Consider the following 26,800-nt stretch of genomic DNA (forward strand, 5'->3'; position numbering starts at 1 on the left):
ACCTGAGTCGCTACCATACTTTCATTCAATTTTTTATGCACTGAACTGACGCTTTCAGTTTTTTCTTATTAAATTCACCGTTCTATTGAACTATTACTAAGAAAAATTTTCCCAAAATAGGATTACCATTCCATTAATGATTAATTGATTATAACTGATATATATATTATAATAATATTATTATACACGAAAATAAATGCGCAGCAACAATAAAAATCACCTGCAGCGCAGAAATGCCCCAAACAATTATCACAAATCCGAGAAAAAATACATGTTCCAGGAAACAGGGGAATTGACATGGCGGGCCTATCCGGCCGTGCTCTTGGACTGCAGGTCGTCCTCCGTCCTCGGTAGACGCGTCACCGCGGCCGTCTCCCCACCGCGCACCGCCTGCAGCAGCGCTCGCATTCTCCCGCGCAGCTCCCTGCTGGGCTTCTTCAGGACCACCTCCGTGGCGCCCTTGCTCACTACCACCTCCATCTCATGACTCCCGCATATCTACAATCAACATCCAACTGAAATCAAACCGGAAATGTCGATTCTTCCCGCGGAAACTCACCACCCGGCTCCGGTCCTTCTCTACCTCCAGCCGCACCTCCCCGAAGCCCTCCTTCCGCATCAGTCGCACCAGCTTGGCCACATCCGGACTGCGGTCCCCCGCGGTGATCCGGGCGCCCCCTCTGCCGATCGTCTCCAGATAGTACTTGTTGTCCAGCGTGCGGATGCCGCCGAAACAGCGCCCGGCCAGGATCTTCCCGTCCCCGGAGCTGGCCGCGTCCACCGGGATGAGGGGGAGGCTGGAGAGGAGGGGCGTGGCGGCGACGACGTTGAGACAGGCGCTGCGCAGGGGCAGCGGGATGTCGTGGTGGCCGCGGATGGGCAGGATGCGCGTGGAGGCAGGACAGCGGACGATGTAGTCGGCGCTGTCCGCTGAGTTGCCCAGCGGCTGTAAATACCGCTCGTGGATCACCAGGGCGCGCGGCTGCAGGGAATCCAGGATCTTCGTCAACTGGAAGGGTTTCAGTCGCGTATCCTGTGCATGACAACATAACCCTTTATTAAATTACTCTAATTTGCTGCAACTTAAATCAAATTAAAGAACAGTAAAATCCAGATTTAAATTGGCAAAATGATTATTTTCTTTCAATTAATTAGAGAGGAAAGAATTTAAATTCAGTATGCTTAAATAACGCACCAAGGGACAGTAGGCGACCTTCATCTGGATGGGGAGGTAGGGCTGCAAGGCCTCGCTGGGATGGAACTCGGAGTCGATAAGGACGAGGGTGTTTTTGGGACTGGTCTTCCACTGCGAGAGCAGGTGCACCGCCGGGCCCATCCTCAAACTGTGGTGCGAGCACAGCACGATGCAGGGACTCTTGAAGCTCTCGGAGAACTTGCCGTCCACCGAGGGGAAGATGCGCAGGCGGCCGGCGCGGGCCATCTGGCCGTGGATGAAGGGCTCCTCCGGTAAATAGGCCTTGTCGCGGTAGTCCTTGTTCAGCCACTCCGAGAAGACCTGCGCCAGCGACAACATGGAGTGCGCCGTCGCGGCGATGACGTTGACGGGCAGGTGGGTGGGCAGGTCCTCCATGTACATGAACAGGTACTCCAGCACGTCGATCAACAGGTCCACGCTGGAGAAGGGGATCAGCACGTTGCCGCCCTCGCGCAGGCACTCCTGATACAATCAAATACCGTCACCGCGTCACATCCCATAACAGCGAATAAATAAACGTAATTTAAACGGTAAGTGAACAGAAGCTGAATTAGACGGTAAACTGCAGGGTGAGTTAAGTTAACAAATAAAATTAAGCGGTTAGTCAAGTCAAAATATGAAACCAAAAATCAACTATAACTGAATTCAACAGTGAGGAAAAGGGTTAATTAAACTGCAAATAAATCAAATCGGTAATTTACACGGTGAATTTTAAAATAAAATTAAGCGGTAAATCACAATTAAAATCAGATGAAACTAAACCGTAAAATTACGATTAACTGAACGGCAACAGTCTGCCTGTACGGTGTACCTTGATGGCCTGGCCCATCATTTTGAGGGAATCCTCGGGGCTGCGCTGCGGGTCCATGTTGAGGGCGGCGGCGATGACGACGTCGGGGAAGCGGGCGTCCTGCAGATCGATCGGGAGGACGTGCGTCGTCAGCGTGGAGGAATCTGGACAGCGAAACGTTCAGCAAAAAGGCACTGAGTGCCAATAAAGAAGCGACTTCTCACCGGACAAGTAGAGGAGCTTCTCCTTGGGCGCCTGGATGAGCCAGTTGCAGGAGCCCATGCAGAAGCCGGAGCTGTGCGCCGTGATGCTCAGCGAGTTCTCCAGGAAGAGCGTCTGCCGGAAGTTGATCACCTCCAGCCGCTTCAGCGACGTCTCCAGCGCTTCCGTCGAGCACAAGGACTGCCACAGTTCCGGCCGCGTGTTCTGCAGCACGGCGGGGAGGAGCTGCTTCACTTCCTTCACTTTCCACTTCTCCGCCTTCATCGGGCTCCCGTAGCTGTCCAGATAATTGATCATATCCTGAAAAGGGAATAAGTACTGCAATTTAGCAGCTACAACAGCACAACACATCGAAAAAATGGTAAATTTTAAAAACAATTTATAACCAAATAAAAAAATTAATTTATCAAGAAAAATATGGAAAAACCAAAGAAAAATTACTTGAAAATTTATATAATTTTAAAATGAGTTCTTCATCGAAGATGTAGAGAAGAAGCGAGTTTTGCTAAGAGTTAAGGTAACAGAAATCTGCGTACTGACTTGGAAGACATCGCGCGCCAACTGCACAGTGGGCGCGGTGGCGAAGATGCGTCCGTGGAAGTTCTTCTCTTGAATGAGATAAGGCAGCGCGAAGAGCTGCGCGAAGTTGGAGATGAGGACGTAGTGCAGGTCCTCCGGCGTGATCTGCTGCAGGTCGGGCAGCTGGAACTCGATGGCGCCGTTGAGGAGCAAGTGGCCCTCGTTGATGAGGATCTCGTTGCGCGTGCTGTACAGGAAGGGATTGTTCTCGCTCTGCGGCCAAATGGGCATGCCCGCCAGTGATGCAGTGAACACTTGCGACACGGGCAAGAAGTGCAGCACGGAACGGGCGTCCAAGCCGCAGTCTAGCAAGAGGAACGTCTCGCCGTACTGCACGAAGAAGCAGGGACGGTTCGGGTTGTCCGATAAAGACTTGACGAAGGAACTCATTTTCGCTCAAAGAACTCACAGCAGTTGCGTGCTGTAGAGTATAGAGCCCAAGGCCCAAAGATTCAGATACACCGATTCTGCTCACATCGGCGACTGTCTGTTTATCAACCGCGAAGAAAACTACGAAGGACTACGAAAACAACAATCTCAAGGACAGCAAGAACAAGCAAAATTTTGTCCACCAAAAATCAATTGCAATCAAAAATTTATTTTTCAGATCCTCAGAGTTCAACAAAAAGGCAGAAAAGTAAGTAAAACATGAACGAGCACGCTTTATTGTGAGTGCTGACGGTTTGAGTGGAAGCGCAGTGACGACGCGTCGATATTAGACAGTACAGCATGGACCATGGCTTGCAGTCTCAGTCTCAGCCTCAGCCCTCGCGCTGTGATCCTGATTTCTTGGTCTTGGTCTGGTCTGACTCGGATGCAGTGCATCGATAAAGCATGAGTAGCGAGAGTGACTGATCACGGATGTTGAGTTCCTGTAACACACGCTGCACTGTGCGATTTCGTTGGAAAAATAATCATTCAATTTCATTTGTCGAGGTTCCGTGCATGTTTACGGCCGTGTGTAGGTGCTGAGCATCTTGACCATGAAAGTTTGTTTATTTTGGCCCGCTGCTGCGCTTTGTTGGCTGGCTGACAATGCGCTGCGCGTGTGAGTGACGGGAGAGCAAACCGGTTTGGCCTGCGCTAATCGCCAGCACCAAGCATCTCCGATATCCACATGTTTTTCCGTTGATCACGTTGGCGACAGTGTAGCCGTCTTGCAGATCGGGTTGGCCGTCGCATGATCACCGATTCGCAGGTGTCGCGGAGGGAGAAATCAATCGCACTGCATAGTGCATAGTACTGCATACCTCGCTGCATTCTCGACGCGCCTGAGCAGCCTAACCAAACGACAGCCAGTGTTTGCTCTGTCCACACTCTACTCTACGGACAGTGACTGTCATGTCTTGGAAAATTGCTGGATCGTGTCCTTCGTGATTCCCGACTGATCTGAACCATGGCTTCCTCCTCCCCCCAGACCCCCCTCACCCGCCGCGCCCCCACGGGGACGCTGATCACGGATGTGGGCCAGAGCACTTTCTACGCCAAGGAGAATCCCAGTCGATCGGTAAGTGTCCATTTCCCACAGCCTGGAGCTTGTTAGTAGGTGTTGCCCTTGAATTTGCAGGTGTCGGTGCGTCTGCGCCCCCCGCGGGGCACCCCCACCAGCAGCAGCCTGTCTTCCTCGTGCAGCGTGGACGGGACGCTGCGGCAACACGCCAGCCTCCCTCGGGACGGCAGGTACGACGTTTATACCTTCGTGTAGCGCGATGTGATGGAATCTTCGGTTGCAGACGCTTCTTATCATCAGCCGCGAGCGACTCGCGCTTCCCGCGCTTACAGGACTGCGCGCACTTCCACTATGAACGCGTCGGGCTCAGTCGACTGCAGGTACATACACGGTCATTGTCAGGCTGCAAACATACAGCGCTGCATTGCGCGGTGCACGGCGTGTTTACTCGGCGCGGCGGTGTTGTTGACGGCAGCGCCAACTGGTAAATAAACAGTGCAACAGCCGGGCAACTGTATGTATTTGCCAAAACCGAGGCTGTGCAGTTCATTTGCTGCACTGAATGAGCGGCACTGTTTCACCGCTGGTTTTATGCCGCGCTCACTGTGAGTAGGATGTCGGCTGCTAGAATGCTATTAGCGCCAGCGAGTGGAGATGGGGTGGGCGTGTTGGCGTTGCTGGTTCGCTGACGCTCGGCCAGTGCAACTGCGCGTCGGCGTTGAGATGGAGTGGCTGCGGCCAACGTTGTCGCTTGTGTTTCAGTCAGTAAAACACATGCTCGTTATATACAGGTCTCGTTATACCAAGGCGCCACAGCATCGCTGGTCTCCTCCACCGAGTGCTGCCTGTCCGACGACAACAAGTGTCTGGCCAACAACAGTTCCGACGCGACATCATCCGCGCTGCGCTGGGCCTCCCGCGCGGTATACCACGGCGTGGACGAGGCATCGGGGGAGTTGTTCTTCACGCTAAGCGTCAGCTGCAACGCCAAACACTGGCTGATCCGCCGCTCCTGGCCGCATTTGCTTAAATTCGACAAGCAACTGCACACCTGCTGCTACGACCGCGGATTCAGCCAACTGACGCCTCTGACCAGTCTGGGCGCCGGCCGACCGGATGGCGGACGGGAAACTATCGAGGTAAGGTGGCTGCAATGGTAATCCTGCTCTCCGTACTCCTGGTCATCCGCTGCACTCGATTGCCACGGCATAAAGGCCTTTTGTGGGCTGTAGTGCTGTGTAATGAATGATCTCTCAAATTGCCCGTCAAAGTAGGTCGAGTGAATGCAATCGATTGCGTGGCCCGCAGCGCTATTGCATTGGCTGTTTGCTGCGCTTCTATAGAATCAGGTTGCCCTGTGAGTTATTTACCTCATCGGAATGCCGTCGTCTTCCGCTTTATTATCACTCTGCTCTTTATTGGCATTATATGCATCTTTTTCATACTGTTATGTATTTCTCCTAAATCAACCGTCAGTTTCGGCGTAATGAGAGCAGACGCATTGCTCTGCATCAGTGGCGCTGAGCAGCGCTCTTCAGCGTCTTAGTTGGCGTGTACTGCACGTATGATACACTGGCTCGTTACGTGAACGGTCTAGCTTAATTGTCCATTTCCCTGTCCGTTACTGTGTAGTGTTAAAGTGTTGGTGCAGTGCTAATGAGGCTCTGGATGCGTGTTTGCATGTGCATGTCGCGCTTCACCGGTTGGCTACAGCTGTACGTGGCCTGCGTGCAGTGCATGCGTAATGTTGTTTCAGCGTGTGGGAAAGTGTGTTAATAGAGTTGCGACGGTAGTGGGGGCGGTGATTGCAGAAAAGACTAGATTTGTGTAGTTTTGACATGTCAAGACGGGTGTTGCGCTGGTCGTAGGCTCTGAAGGGTCCGCTCAGTGCGTATCTGGCCCGCTTCTCCCAGATTGCCGGCAATCTCATCAACTGCGCTCCGGTCCTTAGCTGGTTGGAAGTAAGTCTGGCTACTTAGCTGCTAAATGATGGTTAAATGATCCAGGATAAAATTGAAATAGTTTTCTTCCAAATGAAATTTTGAGGATTTTAAATACGATCTTTTTGAAGTTTATTTTTCGAGTATTGTTTAATAAACTGAAATAAACAAATTTGAATATCGTATGATTCGTATTAATACCTATCGGTACTGATATGATTTTATCGTTATTTCCCACAGTTTTTTCGCTGTATTAAATCGGCATTTCATTTGATCTGTTTGTCCGCCTAAAAAAATTAATTGAAAGTAATTGAAAAAAGCTGTTTTACTTCATATTTCAAACCGTCTCAAATATTCAAAGCCCGGTTTGTTTTTCGAATGATTTGGAACGAAATAAATTTTTGAAACTAAAAAACGTTTTGTACTTAACTCATTTCCCGAAATGTTTAACCAAGGATATTAAAAAATTAATTATCGTTATTGATACGAGTATATCGTATTTCATATACGATTTATCGTATTTCAGCAGTTTTACTTATCGTATGTTATGAAATCGGCGTTTGATTTATCAGTTTATTCACCTAAAACAGTTAAAAAAATAACTTAGATAATTTAGTTGTTTATTTTAAACCGTTTCAAATACTGGAAGGCATTGCTGCTGGAAGACTTCATTTCGAAATGATTTTCTTCGAAGGTTAGAAATATGAAAGGTTTGACTGGGGTTGAGCTAAAATCAACGGAATCCCTTGCCGAAAGAAATGCTTTTATCTAGTAATTAACAGAATTTCTGTGTTCCCGTGCAGTTAGACAACCGGGGCTTCCATCTGGTGGCCTGCGCCTCGGACGGCTCGGCCATCAACACGCCGGCCGTGGCGGCCGTCCACGTGGTGAAGCGCTACGTGCCGCAGCTGGACGACGAACTGGCGCTGGAGGTGAGTGCCAAATACCAATGCGACGGGCGTCGATTATTCGTTATCTTGCTTGCTCAGCCCACAAGACAGACTGTCTTGTCGCGGTCGGTTTGCACTCGATGGCGTGTGTACAGTGTTTACAGCGCTGTTTACTCACTTGTTTGCAGGTGGGCGACATGATCTCGGTGATCGACATGCCGGCCGGCGAGGAGTCCATGTGGTGGCGCGGCAAGAAGGAGCTGGAGGTCGGCTTCTTCCCCGGCGACTGCGTCCAGCTCATCTCGCGCGACAAAATCCCCCACGGCACGCCCGACGCACGGCGCTGCATCACGTCTCTCAGCCATGAACAGCTGCCAGGTATAACCTTAATGCACGACTAATTAGACGTTCAGTTAATTTATCACTGATTTGATATCCAATAAAATTAAGTAAACCTGGAATTTATTTGAATCTTGTAATTGCACCGTAAGTTTGATTGAATATAAATTAAGTCGAGTACGTGCGGACGACAGCGAAAACGTTGGTGTCGATCGATTCTCCCCGGAAATGAATAACTTATAAGTATGTTTTTGTAGTATTGCGGAAACAGAGCAAATTTGCCAGTTTCTTCCGTTCCTTCCTCTCCAACCGCCCCACCCGCCGCCGCCTGAAGGAGTCCGGTATTTTACGCGAGCGTATTTTCGGCTGTGACCTCGGCGAATATCTCATGAACGGTATTCTTCACTCTTACAATTATAGCAGTATATTAATTGAAATTTGTTATTATAATTATTTTAAATCAGAATTTTTGTTTCGTGCGATGCGTGAACATAACCCGTGCATTGCAGCCAGCAGTGGTGGCGCCGAGGGTGTCGGCCTAAAAGTGCCGGCCGTCTTAATCCACTGCGCGGCCTTCATCGAGCAGTACGGCATCATCGACGGGATCTACCGTCTGTCCGGCATCCAGTCCAACATCCATCGTCTGCGCCAGGAGTTCGACGCCGACCACGTGCCGGACCTGGCCAACAGCGAGCTGTACATGCAGGACATCCACTCGGTGGCCTCCGTCCTCAAGCTCTACTTCCGCGAACTGCCCAACCCCTTACTCACGCACCAGCTGTACGAGCAGTTCGTCGAGGCGGTGCAGGCCGCCGAGGAGCTGCGTTTACTGAAGATACACGATGTCGTTAGCCGGCTGCCGCCGCCGCACTACCGCACGCTCGAGTATTTGATGCGCCATCTAGCGCGCATCGCTTCCGCCGCGGGCAGAACTGGGATGACCTCGAAAAATTTGGCGATTGTCTGGGCGCCCAATCTTCTCCGGTAAGGTTTTTTGACTGCCCTAAGTTTCGGAGTTTCTTTTTTAAAATGCTGTCGGAAAAAAATGCAACCAACCGAGTGGGGAAATTTTTCGGCTGATTTCCACGATTTTTTAGAATTTTTTGAATGATTTGTTGCAGTTTTATTCATTCTTTGAAATTTTTTAGAAATATTTTTGGCTGTTTTATTATTAATTGGCCAGTTTTGTAGGATTTGTAAAATATTTTTAAAATTTGCGGCGATTTTTTAATACATGTATTTCACAGTTTTTGAACGTTTTTTTGGGTTAATTTGGTCAGTTTGAAATTTCAATATTTTAATTTTAATGCCCTAATTATCGTAATTTAAAAGGAACTGATTTTTGAAATTTCTCGCTAGATCGTCGGAATCGGAGTCGAGTCTGGACGCGTTGAAGGGCGTGAGCGTGTGCGCCATCGCGGTGGAGTACCTGGTGAACTACGCCGAGCTGATTTTCAGCAGCCAGATGCAGACGCCGGCGCTGCTCAGTCGTTCCGGTAGGCCGCCCTTACTTGGCGCTGTATGAATCTGCAACGCATGATGAGCGCATTTGATGCTGTATTAGGCATGAGCGGGCTGAGTGGCCGGCCCAAGTCGCTGGCCGTGTCCAACCCCGCCAAACTCCTCACGCTCGACCAGGCCCGCAGCGTCACCCGCGCCAACCCCTCCCGGAGGCGCTGCCCGCCTTCGTCGAGGTCGGCGCCGGTCCGCACAACCTTCCCCAATTCCACACCGTCATCGAGCTGCCCAAATCACGGTAGGAGTTTTCGAACAAAAACGCTCTGTATATCGTATTGCGACGACCTTGAAATATATGTTAATATTAAAAATTAACTGGATGGAACAATTTAACCAGGCTGGTAAAATGTTTTCGAAACGTAACAAAAAAAATGAATACTATACAAAAATGCCCAGAACTAAGCAAAGAAATTTCTAGGATTGTATAAAAAATGTTATAAAATGTTAGTTTTAAAAATAAGTTTTAAAAAATGAGAATTAACCAGAGAATTTCCAGAGAGGTAAAAAATGTTTAAATTTAACCATGTATTTTTAAACAGTATAAAAAAGATTGGAAAGTATTTAGAAAAATTCCAGAAATTAAAATTTGCATTATACCGTTTGATTTTAGTGGGAAACGGCGCAGTCGCAGCGTCAAGGACCGTAAGACCTCCTTAACGTGGCGCAGCATCCTGCCCGGGCAGCGCAGCCAGCGCAAACAAGTGTGCAGCGACCGCTTCCTTCCGCTGTCCTTACACTCGCCCCCCGGGGCCTCCCAACTAGACTCCCGATTGTCCAGCAGCCGCTCCGTGGAGTCCGTCTTCCAGGTGGCCCGCAGCGCCCCCGACCCGCTCCTCCTGCACTCCACCCTCCCCGAGGAGCCCGTCTCGGCCCCCGTGCACCCGCCCCTCACCCGCTCGCACTCCAGCCCCGTCAGCCACAGCCGCTCCGTCTCCCACGAGTCCTACTTCGTCCGCAGCGGCTCCCTGGGCTTGACGCGGCCCCGCCGCATCATCGACGTGGTGCGGACGGTGCGGTATGATCAGTGCGAGGGCGGACTGCTGGTCAAGCTGTCGTTTGATGAGGCCGTGGAGAACGCCATGCAGGTGGAGGCCGGGATACTGAATGAGACGCTGGTGGCGCCCGCGACCCCGGTGGAGGTCCGCGCGGAGGTCGTGGAGCCCGTGCCGGTGCGGCAAGCGGCGCGGGTGACGTCGAAGCGGCCGTACCGCGCCCTGTCGCCGCTGGTGCTGCGCCGGCATCGCAGCTGGGTGGCCGAGGAGTCCAAGCAGGAGAAGACGGCGAAGGGACGCTTTGTGAAGGCCACGACGTTCCCGCGGCAGACTAGCGGGATCAAACGGTGTTTGAGCGCCTCCCCTAAGACTGTACGTTAGGAAGAAATATGGAAAAATAAATTTAGTAAATAACGTAGAAATTTCATTAACAATTAATGATAAATTTAACAATAAATTCTAAATAAAATCGGCGTAATAAAAATGATGGTGAATATTTGTTTGTAAATAGGGTCGACGCGTGGAGGTGGATCGCGACGCGGTCTCGCTGGTGCTGGGCAAACGCGCCTCCGACTCCTGTAGTTCATCGTCGTCATCCGGACGGAAATCCTTCCGCCGCAGCGCCGCGGAAGAGGACGCGGACAGTCTCGTGGTTGTGGCAGCGGAAGCGCCAGTGTCCGTCGTCGTGGCGGTGGTGCACCACCAAGAGCAGCAGCAGGAACAGCAGGACATCGAGGAGGCGTGCCAAGCCATCTGTGATTCATTCCCCGGCCAAATGGACGCCGAGACGACGGTTACCCCCAGTGCGCCGTATCTGGAGGATGTCGAGGACGCAGCGGATGTGGCCACCACCCCCGAGATCGCCGCCACCTTCGTCTGGCTCGACAACGCCGAATGCTCGTCGCTGTCGTCGGCGTCCAGCTCGTCGTCGCTGAATTTACTCGATGCGGAAGACGCGGATAGTAAAACAGAAGGGGAAGAAGAGAGTGTTGTCCCGACGCCGTCGCTGTTCTTGTTCGGACTGCCCAGTCGGCCGGAACTGTGTCGCACGGCGTCCGTTCCCGTGGGGAACGGCGCGGACGAGGCCACCGCGTCCGAGCCGGTCAGTGTGAAGCGTCACAGCTATTTCTTCGGTCAGAGCGACGCGGACTGGGTGAAAACTGATTCCGCGGAGGAGAAACAAGCCGAGCAGCGGATTTTGGAGGCGGAGGAAGTGCGCGCGTCCTATCTGTTTTCCCAACCTATTGCTGATCTGGGTGCGTCTTCTAGCCGCGTTTACACGCCGGTGGCGGCGTCCAGCTTGGCTGAGACGCTGGAGGAGATCGCCAAACAGCTGCCCAGTCTCCAGCCGCTCCCGGACACCGAAATTCCCGAAATGGATGACAAAACGCATCGTGAAGTGGAAAATGAAGCGGCGGAGGTCAGCAGCAACATACAGGCCGACGGGTACCGCTGGATGGACAGCTCCAGCGAGTCCCTGGCCGCGCCGACGTCGGACACCGACGCGGCGCTCGAGCCGACCGCGGAGCCGCGTAGTGACGGGAAAACCGGTGAAGAAACGACGGAGAACGTCCCGGACACCCCGTGCAGCGTCCGCGCGCTGCGCTGCCGTTTCGAGGCCGACCGGAAGCCGGAGCCGGTGCCCAAAGCGCCCACCGGCGTCACCCTGGTGCGCAGTCCGACGCGGGAGTCGCTGAAGAGCAAGCTGGACGCGTTGAGCGACGTGTACTCGTCCGAATCGACGGAGGCGGACGAGCCCGTCGCCTGGCATGCCCCGCTGCCGTTCAGCCGGAAGTGGAGCGTCCCCGCGCCGGTGCCTATCAAGTCAGAGGGCTCCACGGGGTTCCGCTGGCCGCCGGAGCGCGAGGAACCCAAAGAAGAGAAGGAGCGGAAGGAGGACGGCAAGGAGAACAGCGACACCGTCAGTCTGTCGGAGGAGGGCGGGACCGGCGCCGGAAGTGGCGGGAGGAAGGGGAAGAAGGTCAGCCAGATGTGCCAGATCTTCCAGACCCCCGAGGCGGTCGCCGCCCCGTCGCGGGGTGGTACGTTGACCGCCCGCGGGACGTCCGGGCGCGCAGCGTTGAGCAGCAGCTCGGTGCGGTTGTTGCCGCAGTATTACTCGTCCGTTTAGCGCGTTGAACGGAATAACGCGCGTTGAATCGTTGAACGGTTTAGCGCGTTGAACGGAACGGTTGTTTAGCGCGTTTGAGCGGAATGGTGAGGAGATTTCGGCGAGGGCGTTCCCGATGGATTTCGACAGGAAGGGAGGTTAACCGTTGGAATGATTGACATTTTTTTCCTCGTTTTACGCCGACTTTTACTGGTTTCAGTAGCGTTAACTGCTTCTTCCAGCTAGCCTTCTTTAGTTTTGTTTTTCCTCTGTGATTTTGACATCTCTGCGCGCCTTTTTTTGCGTTTATTCTCTCACCGCGTTCGCGTCGTCCCGATGGTTGGTGGTACACTTGTACGTACTCGGAATGGATAGAATGGAATACTCGTAGAATCCTAACGAAATAATTATTGATTTCTACTGTATGACGTATGTGTTCGATGTTATCTTCCGTGGGAATGATCGTTCAACGCGAGCATTAGGTTTAATACTTTAATTCCACGTCTTTAGTAACAAATAGCACAATACTTTATTAAAAGTACATTATAAAAAAAATACGTACTCGGAATGGATAGAATGGAATACTCGTAGAATCCTAACGAAATCATCAATGAATTCTACTGTATGTGTTCGACTTTTTCTTTCGTGGGAATGATCGTTCCACGCGAGCATCAGGTGTAATTCTGCGTCGTTTGTAAGTTTGTGACAAATAACAAAATATTTTTTTAAATATAATAAATATTAAAAATACATTAAAATATAAAAATCAGTGAAAAATAAATATATAAATATGATAAAGTATGAATGTTAACCTAAAAATAATCAAAGCAAAGCGTTTGGGAGGAAAAAAGTGACCACGGTGGGAGTCGAACCCACAATCTCCTGATTCGTAGTCAGGCGCCTTAGCCATTGGGCCACGCGGCCATGTCGTTATAACCAGTGCATGGTGCACGCGCACAGCCTGTTTGGCTTTTCGCAGCGTTTGCGCAGAAAGTTGGATCTATTTACAGCCGGCTGCTAGCGTATCACCAGCAAAACTGCCAACCATCTGCACAAACCGTAAAATTGTAAAAAGTGCACCGGGAGCATGTTTATTTGATACTGCTAACGAAGTCGAAGATTTTGGTAGACTTTCACCAGCTGTTACTCGGTAAAGTAAAGCCTGGAAAAGTTCCTTTTTGTGTTCCCTGTACAGTTGTACGCATCACTGAAAGGTCAGCTGTTTTGAGTTGTTTTTCAGTTCCACAGACAATGAAAAAACTGATCACTGGTTTGATTTTCCAACTTACCGGTTAGGTTGGGCTAGGTTGTTGTTAACTGAAGTTGCGATGAAAGATGATCCCGTTCGAAAGCTTCCCTACATAGTACATACATATACATACGTAAATATAGACATAGAAAATGTCAATTTCAATGGCTGCTGTCAATATCTGAACGAACGCATTCAACTCGCAGTTGTTTCAAGTGTATTAAACTGTTAGATTGAATTAAATATTACTATTTTGAAAAGCGAGCCAGTGCGAGGAAAATCTGCAAATGTGTCTTTGTTCTGTCGGTCAGATGTTTCATAAATTTTACGGGTAGGAAAATCTCTTTACTGAACAAAGTTTTCCTTTTGTAAGGCATTCAAGTATGTATTACAAACATAATCTGATTATGGCAAGCCGGATAATAAAATTCAGTATGTGCGAGTACATATAGGTAGATATATATATGTATGTATACAATACATATTTATATACAGATATGTATTCGTATAAAATATGTGTACATATCTGTACATGTATATATACACATATGCGAATTTGCATTCCAGCGTATTGATAGTAAGTACTTCATAGTATTGCGTGTCCTATTAATGCGTATTCATAGCACTTACTTCAATGTTCCAAGCAACTAGAATTGTTACTATTTTGCAAGGTTACGGTGAAAGCTTTACCGAAGCCAGCTTTACCGGACCCGGCATCAGTGGCACGGGTTAAAAATATTTTTTTACGAAATAAAAGGCATGTGAAACAGTTTCTGAACATGCTAAATCTAAATATCTGATAGTATTTTCAATTATTTGTTTTAAATTTTGGAGTTTTTCCGACCTCGATGTCCCAGATTGTTTGTAGTCACATTAATATTATAGATCTTGGTTCGCTCTATGAGGCACTGCTACTGCTGGTCGTGCCCAGTGAATGTTTCGACAGAAACAATTCATAGATTCCCCACAGCGCCAGTCTGCTGAGTTGGCCGAGAGGCACACTTCTCAAGTCGACGTGGTCCCACGCGTGCGGACTGCCATCCGAATGGAACCCGCTGAATCTGCAGGCACAGCAACAGTGCTCGTATTTTTTTACCATTCTACCTTTTTAAATAGCAGCAGCAACGTTTAAATTTGAATCCTTACAAGTAAGCAGTATTACGCGAATGCACTTTTTCTTATATTGATGACCTTTGCCAGTACGCGTACTAGAACTACACAAACACATGTGCAGCTGATGAGATACCGGTGCATCGGTGCAGGTTAGACGACAATGCTTGATGACGTACATGTTGAGGAAGTAGCGGATGGGTTGCCATTCCTGCGGGTACTGCAGTGTCTGGCACCAGCGCGCGCGCACCGCCGCCACTTTGCTGCGAACGTCGGCCGTGGCCGGGGGCAACGCCCGGTCCTTGACCCACATCAGGCGCCGCCGGACCGGCTCCCAGCCGTCGCGGCACTCCAGGACCAGGCGGGCAATGTCGACCAGTGTCCCATCCAACACCGACTGCACATGTACACCATTGGGTCGGGCTTGGCCGAAGAAGCGGCGTTCCCTAAAGGGCAAGGAATGGAGGGCGTGTCCGTGCGACCACATTTCCTGATAAAGTTGTCCTTGCACTTGCCACCCCTCCAGGACAAGTTGTTGTTGTTGTTTTGTTGTTTAATGAGCTTAATGTCTACAACAATCAGGGATGTCCTGCACGAGGTCATAGACTAAAATGGGAGATAAGGCTATCGCATTAGCGAAAGCCTTACATTTAAAACATCACAAATTTAGACAACATACAGTTTTACAGTAAACAGTAATGATCAACATGAAGTTGAAGGAAACGCTTAGTCCATTTCAAATCCGCCATTTAACCGTATCCAGGCAAGAATCAAAACTGTTAATGCGGTTGTATGATTCATGGGGCAGTCTGATTTCATTCCACAAGTGCGCCATTAGATAGGCAAAGCTCCGTTCGCTGATGAACTTCCGTCCGTCCGAGGCGCACGTGTCCACGGGTTCCACTGCGTAGGGATGTTCATCAAGGGACGTTATCTGACGTGTTCTGCCTGCAATACAAACGGCGGCAGCACCAAGTTTTTCCCGAAGTTTGAAAAATTTCTCCCCATAAGGTACAAGACGGAACACCATCTTGTACATCAGGAGCAGAGATTTTCGGATACGACAAAATAACAGGGACTTGTAACCCGCTTTTTTTAACGTTTCGGCATACTCAAACTTGCAAGGTCCGAATCTGATACTTTTTAAAAATCGGTATTGGCAGTCTTCTAACCATAGAATGTCCAAGTTAGGACATTAGTGGTTCTATGGGAATGAACCTATAGACCAGGACACGAGTGGTTCACTTGGTTCTGAACCAATAGAACCAATAAAAAGACGCTAACATTAAATAGATCTAAGTGTACCTATAGAACCACACAGAACCACCGTAGAACCACTTTAGTACCACAACTGAACCGCGTCTGCTGTCAGTCGCTAACACGCTGCCGCACTACCCGTCTCCTGTCGTGAACCAGTGAACCTATAGAACCACACAGAACCACTATAGAACCACAAGTGAACCACGTCTGCTGTCAGTCGCTGACACGCTGCCGCACTACCCGTCTCCTGTCGTGAACCGGTGAACCTATAGAACCACACAGAACCACCATAGAACCACTATAGAACCACAAGTGAACCACGTCTGCTGTCAGTCGCTGACACGCTGTCGCATTACCCATCTCCTACTATGAACCGGTGAACCTATAGAACCACACAGAACCACCATAGAACCACTATAGAACCACAAGTGAACCACGTCTGCTGTCAGTCGCTGACACGCTGCCGCACTACCCGTCTCCTGTCGTGAACCGGTGAACCTATAGAACCACACAGAACCACCATAAAACCACTATAGAACCACAACTGAACCACGTCTGCTGTCAGTCGCCGACACGCTGTCGCATTACCCATCTCCTACTATGAACCGGTGAACCTATAGAACCACACAGAACCACCATAGAACCACTATAGAACCACAAGTGAACCACGTCTGCTGTCAGTCGCTGACACGCTGCCGCTCTACCCGTCTCCTGTCGTGAACCGGTGAACCTATAGAACCACACAGAACCACCATAGAACCACTATAAACCACAACTGAACCACCTCTGCTGTCAGTCGCCGACACGCAGTCGCATTACCCATCTCCTACTATGAACCGGTGAACCTATAGAACCACACAGAACCACCATAAACCACTATAGAACCACAACTGAACCACGTCTGCTGTCAGTCGCCGACACGCCGCCGCATTACCCCTCTCCTACTATGAACCGGTGAACCTATAGAACCACACAGAACCACCATAGAACCACTATAGAACCACAACTGAACCACCTCTGCTGTCAGTCGCCGACACGCTGTCGCATTACCCATCTCCTACTACGAACCGGTGAACCTATAGAACCACACAGAACCATCATAGAACCACTATAGAACCACAACTAAACCACGTCTGCTGTCAGTCGCCGACACGCCGCCGCATTACCCCTCTCCTACTATGAACCGGTGAACCTATAGAACCACACAGAATCACCATAGAACCACTATAGAACCACAAGTGAACCACGTCTGCTGTCAGTCGCTGACACGCTGCCGCACTGCCCATCTCCTGTCGTGAACCAGTGAACCTATAGAGCCACACAGAACCACCTTGGAACCACTATAGAACCACATCTGCTGCCAGCCGACGACAGGCTGCTTAATTTTTTCTATCTTCCCTGGGTCTACATAATTACTTTGTGGATTTAGGCGCGCTTAATGTCAGTATCTCTTGATAACTCAGTTCAAAACTGTTTTTTTATCGTTTTGATTCGGTGGTGTAAAAACGATTCTCTTAGACTTGGAAAAAATCAGCAGTAGTTTTTGCAAATAAAAAGTAAGATTTGAGCTAAAGAAAAAGCAGAAATTTTTAAGCGGAGAAATGATAGACACCGTCGCGGGTGTACAATTTTGGAGTTCATTGCACAACAATGGTATCAGTTTCCGAAATATTAATCCAATGGCATCTGGTTGTCGAGACCATCTGAACAGAGCTTCGCTAAATACTTATTGCGCCTCTTGATTAGCCGGTGCAAGAAAAAGAGCTGGCGATATTTGGTCATCTTGAGCAACGCGAATCTGTACCGTCCCAGCCATGCATTCGTTTGCTCACAAGCTTGCGTATTCGCTGATTTCAGATTGGGATGAGATTCGATGATCCGAGCTGGGTTGTACTGAGTGTGACACTGATGACCGACATGGCTTTTCAGATGGAACTTATCGATGACCTTTCCAACGGCTCTCCACATGTTATTGTATGGCTTTGGTAATGGTAATGGCAGTTTGGTAGCTTTTAGAGAGTCCAAGTTGCACATATTGTCGTAAGCAATAAATATCGAGCCCCATTTCTCCGCCGGATAAGATTTCAGTGTTTGGCATAGCCAGGCCACAACGATAAGAAAAACCTGAGACACGGATTCCGACCTACAACGTAATCGGTGGTACAACGTAACGCTATCGGCCGACAAACACATCAGTTTTTTAAAGAGCGTGCCTGTACATTATACAAAATCCTTGTGTAAGAAAGTTGTCATAATCATACAGTTGCGAGAGCCTCCCTGTCTCAATTCAAACAAGAATTTCACTTACTTATGCAAGGGAGAAAACCCATCAACATGTCCACACGCTCGTACGATGAACAGGTATCCTCGAGACCGTTGTGGATGTGTCGACGGACTCCCGGTATTTTTATAACAAGGCAAAAGAAAGGCATCACTTTCAATCGCTTCCTCGTCTGTATCGGTGGTTGCGCTGACCATAGAATTTTCTTCAGTTTCTGTGTTGCTTTCTTTATTTTCCGGCAACGTAATCAAATTTCCGTGTGCGCTGTGTAAGAATGGCGAAATCCCTGTAATTTTTTATCTTTAAGAGAGCGCCTTACGGGAAAAGACAACGTATAACCGTTTAATGGGCCAGGTCAATTGCTCCGTGTAAGTCTTACGCGACGCGCAAGCGGCAGTCGGGTAAAATATCATGACGTCAGGGCGCGTAAGCAGGTAAACGATTTGATTGGTAAACCAGAATTCTGGGATGGGTTTTCCGCTTACCCGTGCGAGTAACTGTTGCGCTTCGAAATCTAAGCGCAACCGTTAGGCCCAAACTACGAGTAACTAGTACTCTCCTGCAAAGATGAACAAAATTTTGTTTGTTTGAACCAAAAGTGCATCCAGCGACCCAGATTCACACTCGTAAACTCAGAATTAACTTTTTTAACGTATTACCACATTAAAGCATCAAAAATAAAGTTTTCGGTTCCACTTCAGTTTTTCAGTTGTTCAATTTCTTTCTTGCGACGGAAGCGTACTCGACTTACGATTGGACGATATATTTGTCGCTGAGTCATGGACAGATTTTTACGCGTTTCTCCGTTACCCAACGCGTAATGGTTACCCAGATGCAATTGACACTTGCCCAATAAACTACAAGTACCAAAGGTACTTCTATACTATAAAGCAGACGCTCATGGGGTATGTACTGACTTGCGTTCATACGATTCTGCAGATTGCGTTGTTTTTTTTTACGGCATCAAAAATTTAATTCTATTTTTAATTGCAAACGACCGCAGAGTATAAATCGGTAAACCTGTTAAATCAACCCAACTGCTAAAAAATTTTAACATCAAAACAGAAAGAGTTCAGTTAACTTTTCAACTCCATCCATTGTTCCTAAGACTGAAGCCGCATTTCCCCGCTGAATCTCCAATGATAACCGCTGTCGGAGAAATTCAAGGGACTGACGGGCTTCTTCATAATGGCTGACAAGCGTAGGTAATACGGCAGCGTGTCGGCGACTGACAGGAGACGTGCTTCAGTTGTGGTTCTATAATGGTTCTATGGTGGTTCTGTGTGGTTCTACAGGTTCCCCGGTTCATAGTACGAAAGGGGTAATACGGCAGCGTGTCGGCGACTGACAGCAGGCGTGGTTTAGTTGTGGTTCTATAGTGGTTCTATGGTGGTTCTGTGTGGTTCTATAGGTTCACCGGTTCATAGTAGGAGATGGGTAATGCGACAGCGTGTCGGCGACTGACAGCAGACGTGGTTCACTTGTGGTTCTATAGTGGTTCTATGGTGGTTCTGTGTGGTTCTATAGGTTCACCGGTTCATAGTAGGAGATGGGTAATGCGGCGGCGTGTCGGCGACTGACAGCAGAGCGTGGTTCAGTTGTGGTTCTATAGTGGTTCTATGGTGGTTCTGTGTGGTTCTGTAGGTTCACCGGTTCACGACAGGAGACGGGTAGTGCGGCAGCGTGTCAGCGACTGACAGAAGCCGTGGTACAGTTGTGGTTCTGTAGTGGTTCTATAGGTTCATCGGTTCACTTTGTGGAATTGTTAGTGAGACTGCGTGTCGGCAAGTAAGTGTCCTGCGGGAGCAATGTTGGTTCTTTGTGGTTCTATAGGTTCAGAACCAGTGAACCACTAATGTCCTAACTTGGACATTCTCTCCTTCTAACTGATCAATCAGTAGCTTATGTTGGCAGAAAGCTACGGAACTGCCATAATCGGCTATCGGTTTAACAAGGGAATCGTACAACTTCGTCCGAGCTGCACTGTTTTGATATGGAAACAGTGCGTTTAGGTAACGAATGCGTTTTTTCATGCGGGTAGCTAGATTTTCGCTGTTACGTTTCCAGTTTAGATGTCGGTCCAGGTAGATACCTAGATACTTTGCATTTTCCAATACGGGGATATTTTCACTGTTTAACGTGTACACACTATCTGGCACTTTTATACGCTTTCTGGTGAATCTTACATGAGCGCTTTTCTTTGCATTGAAGTTTAGCTGGTGTTCAGCCGCATATCTAGAAATAATGTCTAAAGCTGATTGAAACACCTGCTCGTCTTGAGGAGACTCAACTTTTTTTAGAAGGCATACATCATCAGCGAAAACAAATAATTCACAGTCTTCTGGTAGATCCGGAATATCGTTCATGACACACAGATACATCTGAGGGCCTACCATCGACCCTTGTGGAACGCCGCTTGTTACTTCTCGAAGAGACGACAGTTTACCGTTTACATTCACTGCCTGAAAACGACCTTGCAAATAGTCACTCAAAAGTTCCACGAGAGCTTCGTTTAAGTTCAGTTCACGAAGTTTGGTTATCACGGTGGAGTGGTCAACACGATCAAAAGCTTTACTGCAGTCTAGAAAAACACAGTCAACATCTATACCACAGTCAATAAAGTTCATGACCTTTTGCACAAGGATTTGATTTAGCAGTTCGGGTGAATGTTTTTTACGATAACCAAATTGGAAGCTGCGAATAAGATTGTTAGATGTTAGATGATTCGTTAATCTACCGTTAATTATTCGCTCGAAAACTTTAGATAACGGATGAAGACAGCTAACTGGCCTCCAGTTTTTGGGTATCGTGAGATCACAGGACTGTTTTGGTACGGGGGTAACATAAGAAATTTTCCAACTGTTCGGAAATCGTCGTTCAGATATGCAACAATTGAACAAAATTTTAAGGGGAACAATTATTGCCGAACCACAGGTTCTAATGAGATGATTTGTCACAGTAAACGGTCCGCTACTTTTCGAAAGATCGACTGCTTTTAACGCTTCCCAGATGTCACATTCATTGACGAAATTTTCATTTGGTCCAGATTTCTTGCCCAACGCTGATGACAGACGGCAGTGTGACGGACACGGTAAAAGAGAGTCAAAATAGTGTGCGTTCAAAACTTCCGCTTTCTCTTCGTCGGTTATAGCAACTTTACCATCATGGTGCAGAATTGGCATGCCCTGTTTATCGACGCTTTTTCGTACATAAGACCAAAACTTTTTCGGGTCACTTCTGGAGGCTGTAGCAACATCCTGTAGTTGTCGATTCATAAACTTTCTCGTCATTAAATCACACTTCTTAGCATAGCTTTTCCAAGCTATTTTTAGTTTTCCCTTTCGCTCACCGACACCCGCCCTAACGTAACGCCTGTGTGCAGTATCTCTCGTTCTGATAGCTCGCTTTAGCGCAACAGGAAACGATATCGCGAATCGCTTCGGTTTTAGTTTTATTCTTTCAAAAAATGCCATAGCTTTGGTGACAATAACTTCCTCGATTTTGTCAGCCATTTCTGAAGAATCCATATTTTTTAATTCAATATTCCAGTTAGTTTGAAAAAGGTCATTTCGATAATTTGGGATATTTTCGGGCAGAAATTTCCACACAACTTTTTCTGGCTGCTTAAAAATGGATTTTGGAAGCAGAGCAACTATGGAGACGGCATGATGGTCATTTGTACTTGATGTCGGGCTTACCACATTTACAGCCTCAATATACCAGTTTGTTGGTACAATCGCTAAATCAAGAATGTTGCTATTTCTGGTAGGAATCGTAACAATCTGCTTGAAGTTACACTCTTTTAAAAGTTTCAGCAGACACTGACCGTGGACAGTAGTTGACGTCAATTGCTGCCAATTAATTTTCGGGCAGTTAAAATCCCCGAGTAAGACAAACCGGCTTACATCGTTTTCGCAAAATTTTTCGCTGATATGCTCCACAAACCGTGGTAACACTTCACCAATCATATCAGGTGACCCGTAAAATACGCCAACAATAATGTTGAATGCACTTATCTCAACCGCTACGAACTCAAAATTGTCACTTTCAAGGTCGGTCCTTCTTTTCCCCCCTAATTTCTTGTTTGTTACCAGTGCTACACCACCACCAGATTTACCGAGTCGCACTCGACGGAAAACTTCAAAAGATCGCCCATTCCGGAACAATTTATCCGGCAAACCTGCTCTGTCTTTTGTCTCCGTTAGTCCAATAATATCGTACCCAACACTAAAAGCTTTCACTTCCGCCGATTTTGAAGAAATACCGTTTATATTGCACAACTTTATCAAAATTTTAGATTTCGGTTTTTTACTGCCACAGTTATTCGTCGTGCGCGTGCGCAGTTATTCGTCGTGCGCAGTGCGGCTGGAGGGCCTGCAGGTAGGTCGGTACCGCCGGGCATTGGTGGCGGAAGGATTTGAGCAGGAGGAACGGCAGCTGGATGGCCATGATGGCAAATAAATCCACCACCCAGTTGGCGATGTGCCACTCAAAGTACAGATCCGCCTCCCAGTCCCGGCGTGCGGTGATGGTGACGCTCTTCGTGGCGGGACTGATTGTGCGGCACAACACCATCGCGACGCGGCGACAGTTATGGTCGCCGCACTTCGTGCTGGTGAAGTTCTCTGTTAAGATGCTGATGTGGTGCGTCGCGCGGGCGCCGGACAGTATCACTTGCCACAAAGCACACACTCTGTACAAATAGAAAAAAATTGCATTTGTCCAGAGAAACACCCTACTGTACGCATACTTCGGTTGGCCCATTATTTCAATCAGTTCCGCTTTGGGGATCCTAATATTAATCACTTGATTAATACTAGGATCCCTAAAGATGCCGGAAACCGGCATCTGGTGAATGCGCTGCCTTCAGCACACATTGGAAACCAGGCACCTCCTTTAATAAGTATCACGGTACGAGTACAAACTATGCACCAGAACAAAACCGAATTTACAAAAGAAACACTTCCTCTATGCAATCCTGATCAGGGATCGTACCCATTACACAAATCGCGTTTCCCCTTTGTATTTGCATAGATATTCGCTGTTTAAAAAACTCTTTCGCCCGCTTTTGACCAGTTGAAGTCGCTATACCATTTCCAACCGTGTCCACTAGCTTTTTAGTTCCGTCTCCAAAGGGTCCGTAAATTTCGAAGGCTGCAGCAACGAAATCGTATCTTGCTTGCATCCAGGCGTGTTTTGATAGTTTCTCCCTTTCCGCAAGTTGGGCTGCTGCGCCGGCATTCACGGAAGTGCGGTCGACATACGAGGCCGCCAGCGTGTCCACGCAGGTAACATCCACTGCCAGCGGTTTTCCGCGCTTCCACGGAATAAGGGTGATCACATCCGGCCTCTTCTTATCTTTGAGGGATAGACCTTTTGGTTCCATTCTTGAAGGGAAGCCGGCTGATTTCAGGCCGCGGGCGAATTCCGCGCTGATTTCGTCGTGTCGTGGTAATCTTCCGGCAGACCGCTTACAGCGAAGTCCGTGCCGGCCGAACTCGTCGACCAGCCCACCACAAACGCATACGTGTGGAGTGACGATCGGTGCTCCCAGACGCAGCGCAACACTTATGCGAAAAGCGTTGTCGTCTAACAGATTACCGAGGCAAGCTGCCGGTAAAGCATGGATCCACACGCCTGCTTCCGGGACTGACACCGCCTTTAGATGTGCGACTTCCTCCTGTGAAGTTCGTAGTGCGGTCAGTCTTAAAAATGTCTGCAGTGTCGTGGGAGTGTCCCAGGCTTTCTGGACGTGTCGGAAAGCCTCCATCGGAAGTTCGTCAGTATCGGCCTCTAACTTCCAGGCTCGCGTGGCGGTGATGACATCCGTTGCCGTCAGTGTCGGGCATAATCTGGAAATCAGTTGGTGCAACGAGGAAGCCGATGCCAAGTAGGTAGAGGGAGCTAGCTTCTCAGTGCGTCTGATTCCCAAACCACCGAAACGAACAGGAAGGGAGGCCTGGAGACATGTTGGGTGGTCCATCCTGACATTGGTGATGATCTCAACCGCCTCGCGAAATACCTGGTCGAGTCTATATAGCTCTTGTGGAAACATCCATGCGAGGGAGGTGCGTAATATGTGAACAATTTTCGGCACTCCTAGGCAGTTTTTTAGCAGGAATAGCGCTTGGTGTTTGGGAATTAGCTGCAGGCGGCCGCACATAATACCAAGCTGGCTGATTTTCTCACTGATCATCGGGATTACGGCAGCTGGTAGAAGAGGGGAGCCGAGCAGGTTCAGTTTATCAGCTGTTACTATGGTTATTCCAGGGAATAAATTGGAAACCTCCTCAATGACGATACATTAAAGATTTCAGTCGGGCTAAGGCTGGGCGCAGTAATCTGTGTGCACACTCATGTGTAAAACGCCGCAAACCGGTCGACGTTTATGGCCATCGCGGACTGCCATGCTCTTTCTCCGCCGGTTGACACGCTCGCCATGGCGGTATGAACAATATTGTCTGCCGATCATCGGTTTCGGCGGGCATTCCAGCGAAAATCGAGCCCCGTGGCCCTTCCCACACGTCCGATCGTCTCCCGGACGGATGCACGGTGTTTGCCTGGAAACGTGGCATGTGCTTAGCCTAGGACGTCACTTGCGTCCACACGTTCGCCCCGTCGCATATCAAGTCCACTTCGGTAGCCGCGGGATCCGCCGCTGCTCATGCTGAAGACATGAAAACCTGTCTGTACGGGTACCTTGACGGCAGATACATTTTCGCGCCGTTAGCCTTCGAAACACTCGGGCCTTGGGGAAAGTCGGCATCCGCTCTAGTGAAGGAAATCGGCAAACGACTGCAGCAGCACACTGGTGAACCTCGATCACATGAATTTTTACGTCAGTATCCCGCTATGCGCAGAAAGCGTGTATTACTTACGTACGTGCTGCGACGTACGTGTTGTTATCTGATCTCTTACATACGACTGCTGTTCTTATCTAACGCATTTGATCACTAATTCCATTAGCGATTCTCGTTGCATGTTTCAGTGTGTTCGAGTCTTGTGTAGAGACTGGGAAGCTGGCTTTTAACAGAAAGTTAGTGTGACCTTCTGGTAGAAGAGTGTTCCGTTCTGCTGATTAAAAATTTGGGAAGTTCCTGAATGTTTGGGTTTCGGTAGCTTTCGTTAGGGACATCCGCTGTACCTAGCGGAAGTAGAGTTTGTGTAGGACCACTCATCGGGTCCAGAGTGTATTCCCATGCACTGTACCGACTGATTGTGGTTGGTCATCGAGTACGGTAGTTGTGTGCAACTTCCGTATAGCATGTCACTAGCGAGCTTCTATCTGTCGAAATTCAACGGGGCAATGCGGTGTCAGTTCTTGGAACTATGGAAGTAACAGATACTTAAAAGAAATTTTTCTATTGTAAGTTATAATTAACCTTGTTTTGTTAATAAAATTTCCAATGTGACTGGCTTGCGCTAATGAAGACAGATCACTTGATCGAATTGACAGCCTCTGTGGTGGGCTGCAACATAAACAATTACGGCTGACTGAAATGCAGTCTAATGAGTCTATGCAGTACCATTCAGTCTATATCTATATATATGCAGCTTATCAGTGATTCAGTCTATGCAATAAAATCAGCACGGGGAAAGTTAAGTTGTGAGGATTAAGATACTACTGGTCCATACAGCGGAAGTTGCGGAACTGGTTGAAATACAGTAATGGGCGAAGCGAAGTACTGATAAGTAATACCGTTTAATACGTAATAGTAATCATAAGGTAGTTTGTAATTACGGTCTACGGACACTATTCTTATGCAAATTCTTCATTTGGGATAAATTCTTCATTTGATGATATCTGTTGAGCGAAGCTCGCCTTGTACATATTGAGAAATAAAGTTCAGTATTCTTATGCAATGACAATTGCGAATTGAACTGATTTTACCGTCTGGCTCGGGCCTGGGTGTGCAGGTCCAGATCTTGCAGGATCTCGGTCAACACTGTCAGCGGCAGGTGGCATAAACAAGCGCTCGCACAAGTACAGCTGGCAGTGGCAGTGCCGACGTTCGCGTTTCTCTCGCCATCAGTATCACTGCTCGGGCATCGTCCAGTTCCTACAAAATACAACGGACGATTAACCGAATGACAGACATCTTGAACAAATCTGACCGGCAACGTTGACAAACCACTTGCAAGATGTATATTTGTATGGCTCAGTCGCATGCACGCGTATCTGTACGCACCCTCGATACTTTTATGGATGGTTTGACAAGTTTGGTCCGTGTGCAGTGTGGACCGGCTGGCGTTCGCGCTGGCCATGGCGCGGGACGTTGCATGCTGCTCCAATATCTTCCGCAATAATCCCGCTGTCCAGTCCATGGCTGCGGTGTCGTTCTGGCTGCCCACGACAATAAACGTGCAACGAGCCGTGCCGATGCGCAGGTGGAAACGACAGCTGTCCTCCCGGGCAGCCATCGCCGGATACGCACGGTACACTTGCCGGAAAGTGTCGATAAAATGGCAGGCGTCCGTTATTCTGACAAACATGGGCACAGGCACCGCTGACAATGATTCGCTCGGCCCGGACCCGGACCCGGCCAGGAGGATCTCGTGCTGTGTGTAGAGCAGGCCGCTGGTCCTGGTCAGCAGCGGCGGTTGGTCCAAGGGCAGCCGGCTCAGCAGCTGGCACCGGTCGACCGCGGCAAGATCCCACGCTGTCCAATATCCGTTGTCAGACTCAGCACTATCTATACCAGACGCCGTCGCTTCCAGTTCGTCACCTGCCGCTGCCGGTCCAGTCATTGGCCAGTCAGCGTCTGCATCGGTGCTGACGAAGTACATTCGGCATCCGCAGTGGTCAGCGAAATGCAGCACCGTGGCCGGCCGGAAGCGGAAGGGGCCGTCGTGG

The 26,800-nt window shown here is 48.9% G+C and overlaps 2 protein-coding genes and 1 non-coding gene across 3 annotated transcripts; 1 reads left to right on the forward strand and 2 right to left on the reverse strand.

Moving 5' to 3' along the window:
• Positions 1 to 34: 34 nt before the first annotated feature.
• Positions 35 to 4,231, reverse strand: LOC129590869 (integrator complex subunit 9-like). Its single transcript, XM_055486297.1, has 6 exons — positions 2,769 to 4,231; positions 2,231 to 2,528; positions 2,028 to 2,170; positions 1,196 to 1,678; positions 560 to 1,033; positions 35 to 498 (listed from the first exon to the last, which is right to left on the reverse strand). Exons 1-6 carry the CDS (start codon positions 3,195 to 3,197, stop codon positions 307 to 309), a joined length of 2,019 nt encoding a protein of 672 aa, XP_055342272.1. The 5' UTR covers positions 3,198 to 4,231; the 3' UTR covers positions 35 to 306.
• LOC129590925 (uncharacterized) lies at positions 3,635 to 12,471 on the forward strand. The gene is given in 14 exon segments (XM_055486372.1): positions 3,635 to 4,314; positions 4,375 to 4,487; positions 4,541 to 4,637; positions 5,049 to 5,396; positions 6,126 to 6,218; positions 7,001 to 7,129; positions 7,276 to 7,465; positions 7,684 to 7,821; positions 7,936 to 8,410; positions 8,786 to 8,922; positions 8,991 to 9,094; positions 9,097 to 9,182; positions 9,555 to 10,308; positions 10,448 to 12,471. Coding segments are annotated over 14 exon segments (4,395 nt in total). The 5' UTR covers positions 3,635 to 4,203; the 3' UTR covers positions 12,068 to 12,471.
• A 426-nt stretch (positions 12,472 to 12,897) lies between these two features.
• Positions 12,898 to 12,970, reverse strand: Trnar-acg (transfer RNA arginine (anticodon ACG)). Its single transcript has one exon. It is a non-coding gene; the product is annotated as a tRNA-Arg (tRNA).
• Between the last annotated feature and the right edge of the window lie 13,830 nt (positions 12,971 to 26,800).

The sequence above is a fragment of the Paramacrobiotus metropolitanus genome, unplaced genomic scaffold (assembly GCF_019649055.1).
Source record: "Paramacrobiotus metropolitanus isolate TYO unplaced genomic scaffold, Prichtersi_v1.0 Parri_scaffold0000043, whole genome shotgun sequence".
Taxonomy (NCBI): Eukaryota; Metazoa; Tardigrada; class Eutardigrada; order Parachela; family Macrobiotidae; genus Paramacrobiotus; species Paramacrobiotus metropolitanus.

What these genes read in the sequence shown, in the direction of transcription:
- LOC129590869 (XM_055486297.1), bottom strand. Translation starts at nt 3,197, where the DNA reads ATGAGTTCCTTCGTCAAGTCTTTATCGGACAACCCGAACCGTCCCTGC. An exon ending in TGATGGGCCAGGCCATCAAG is followed by an intron (nt 1,679 to 2,027) that starts GTACACCGTACA and finishes TGATTGTATCAG; the next exon opens with GAGTGCCTGCGCGAGGGCGG. An exon ending in AGAAGGACCGGAGCCGGGTG is followed by an intron (nt 499 to 559) that starts GTGAGTTTCCGC and finishes TGTTGATTGTAG; the next exon opens with ATATGCGGGAGTCATGAGAT.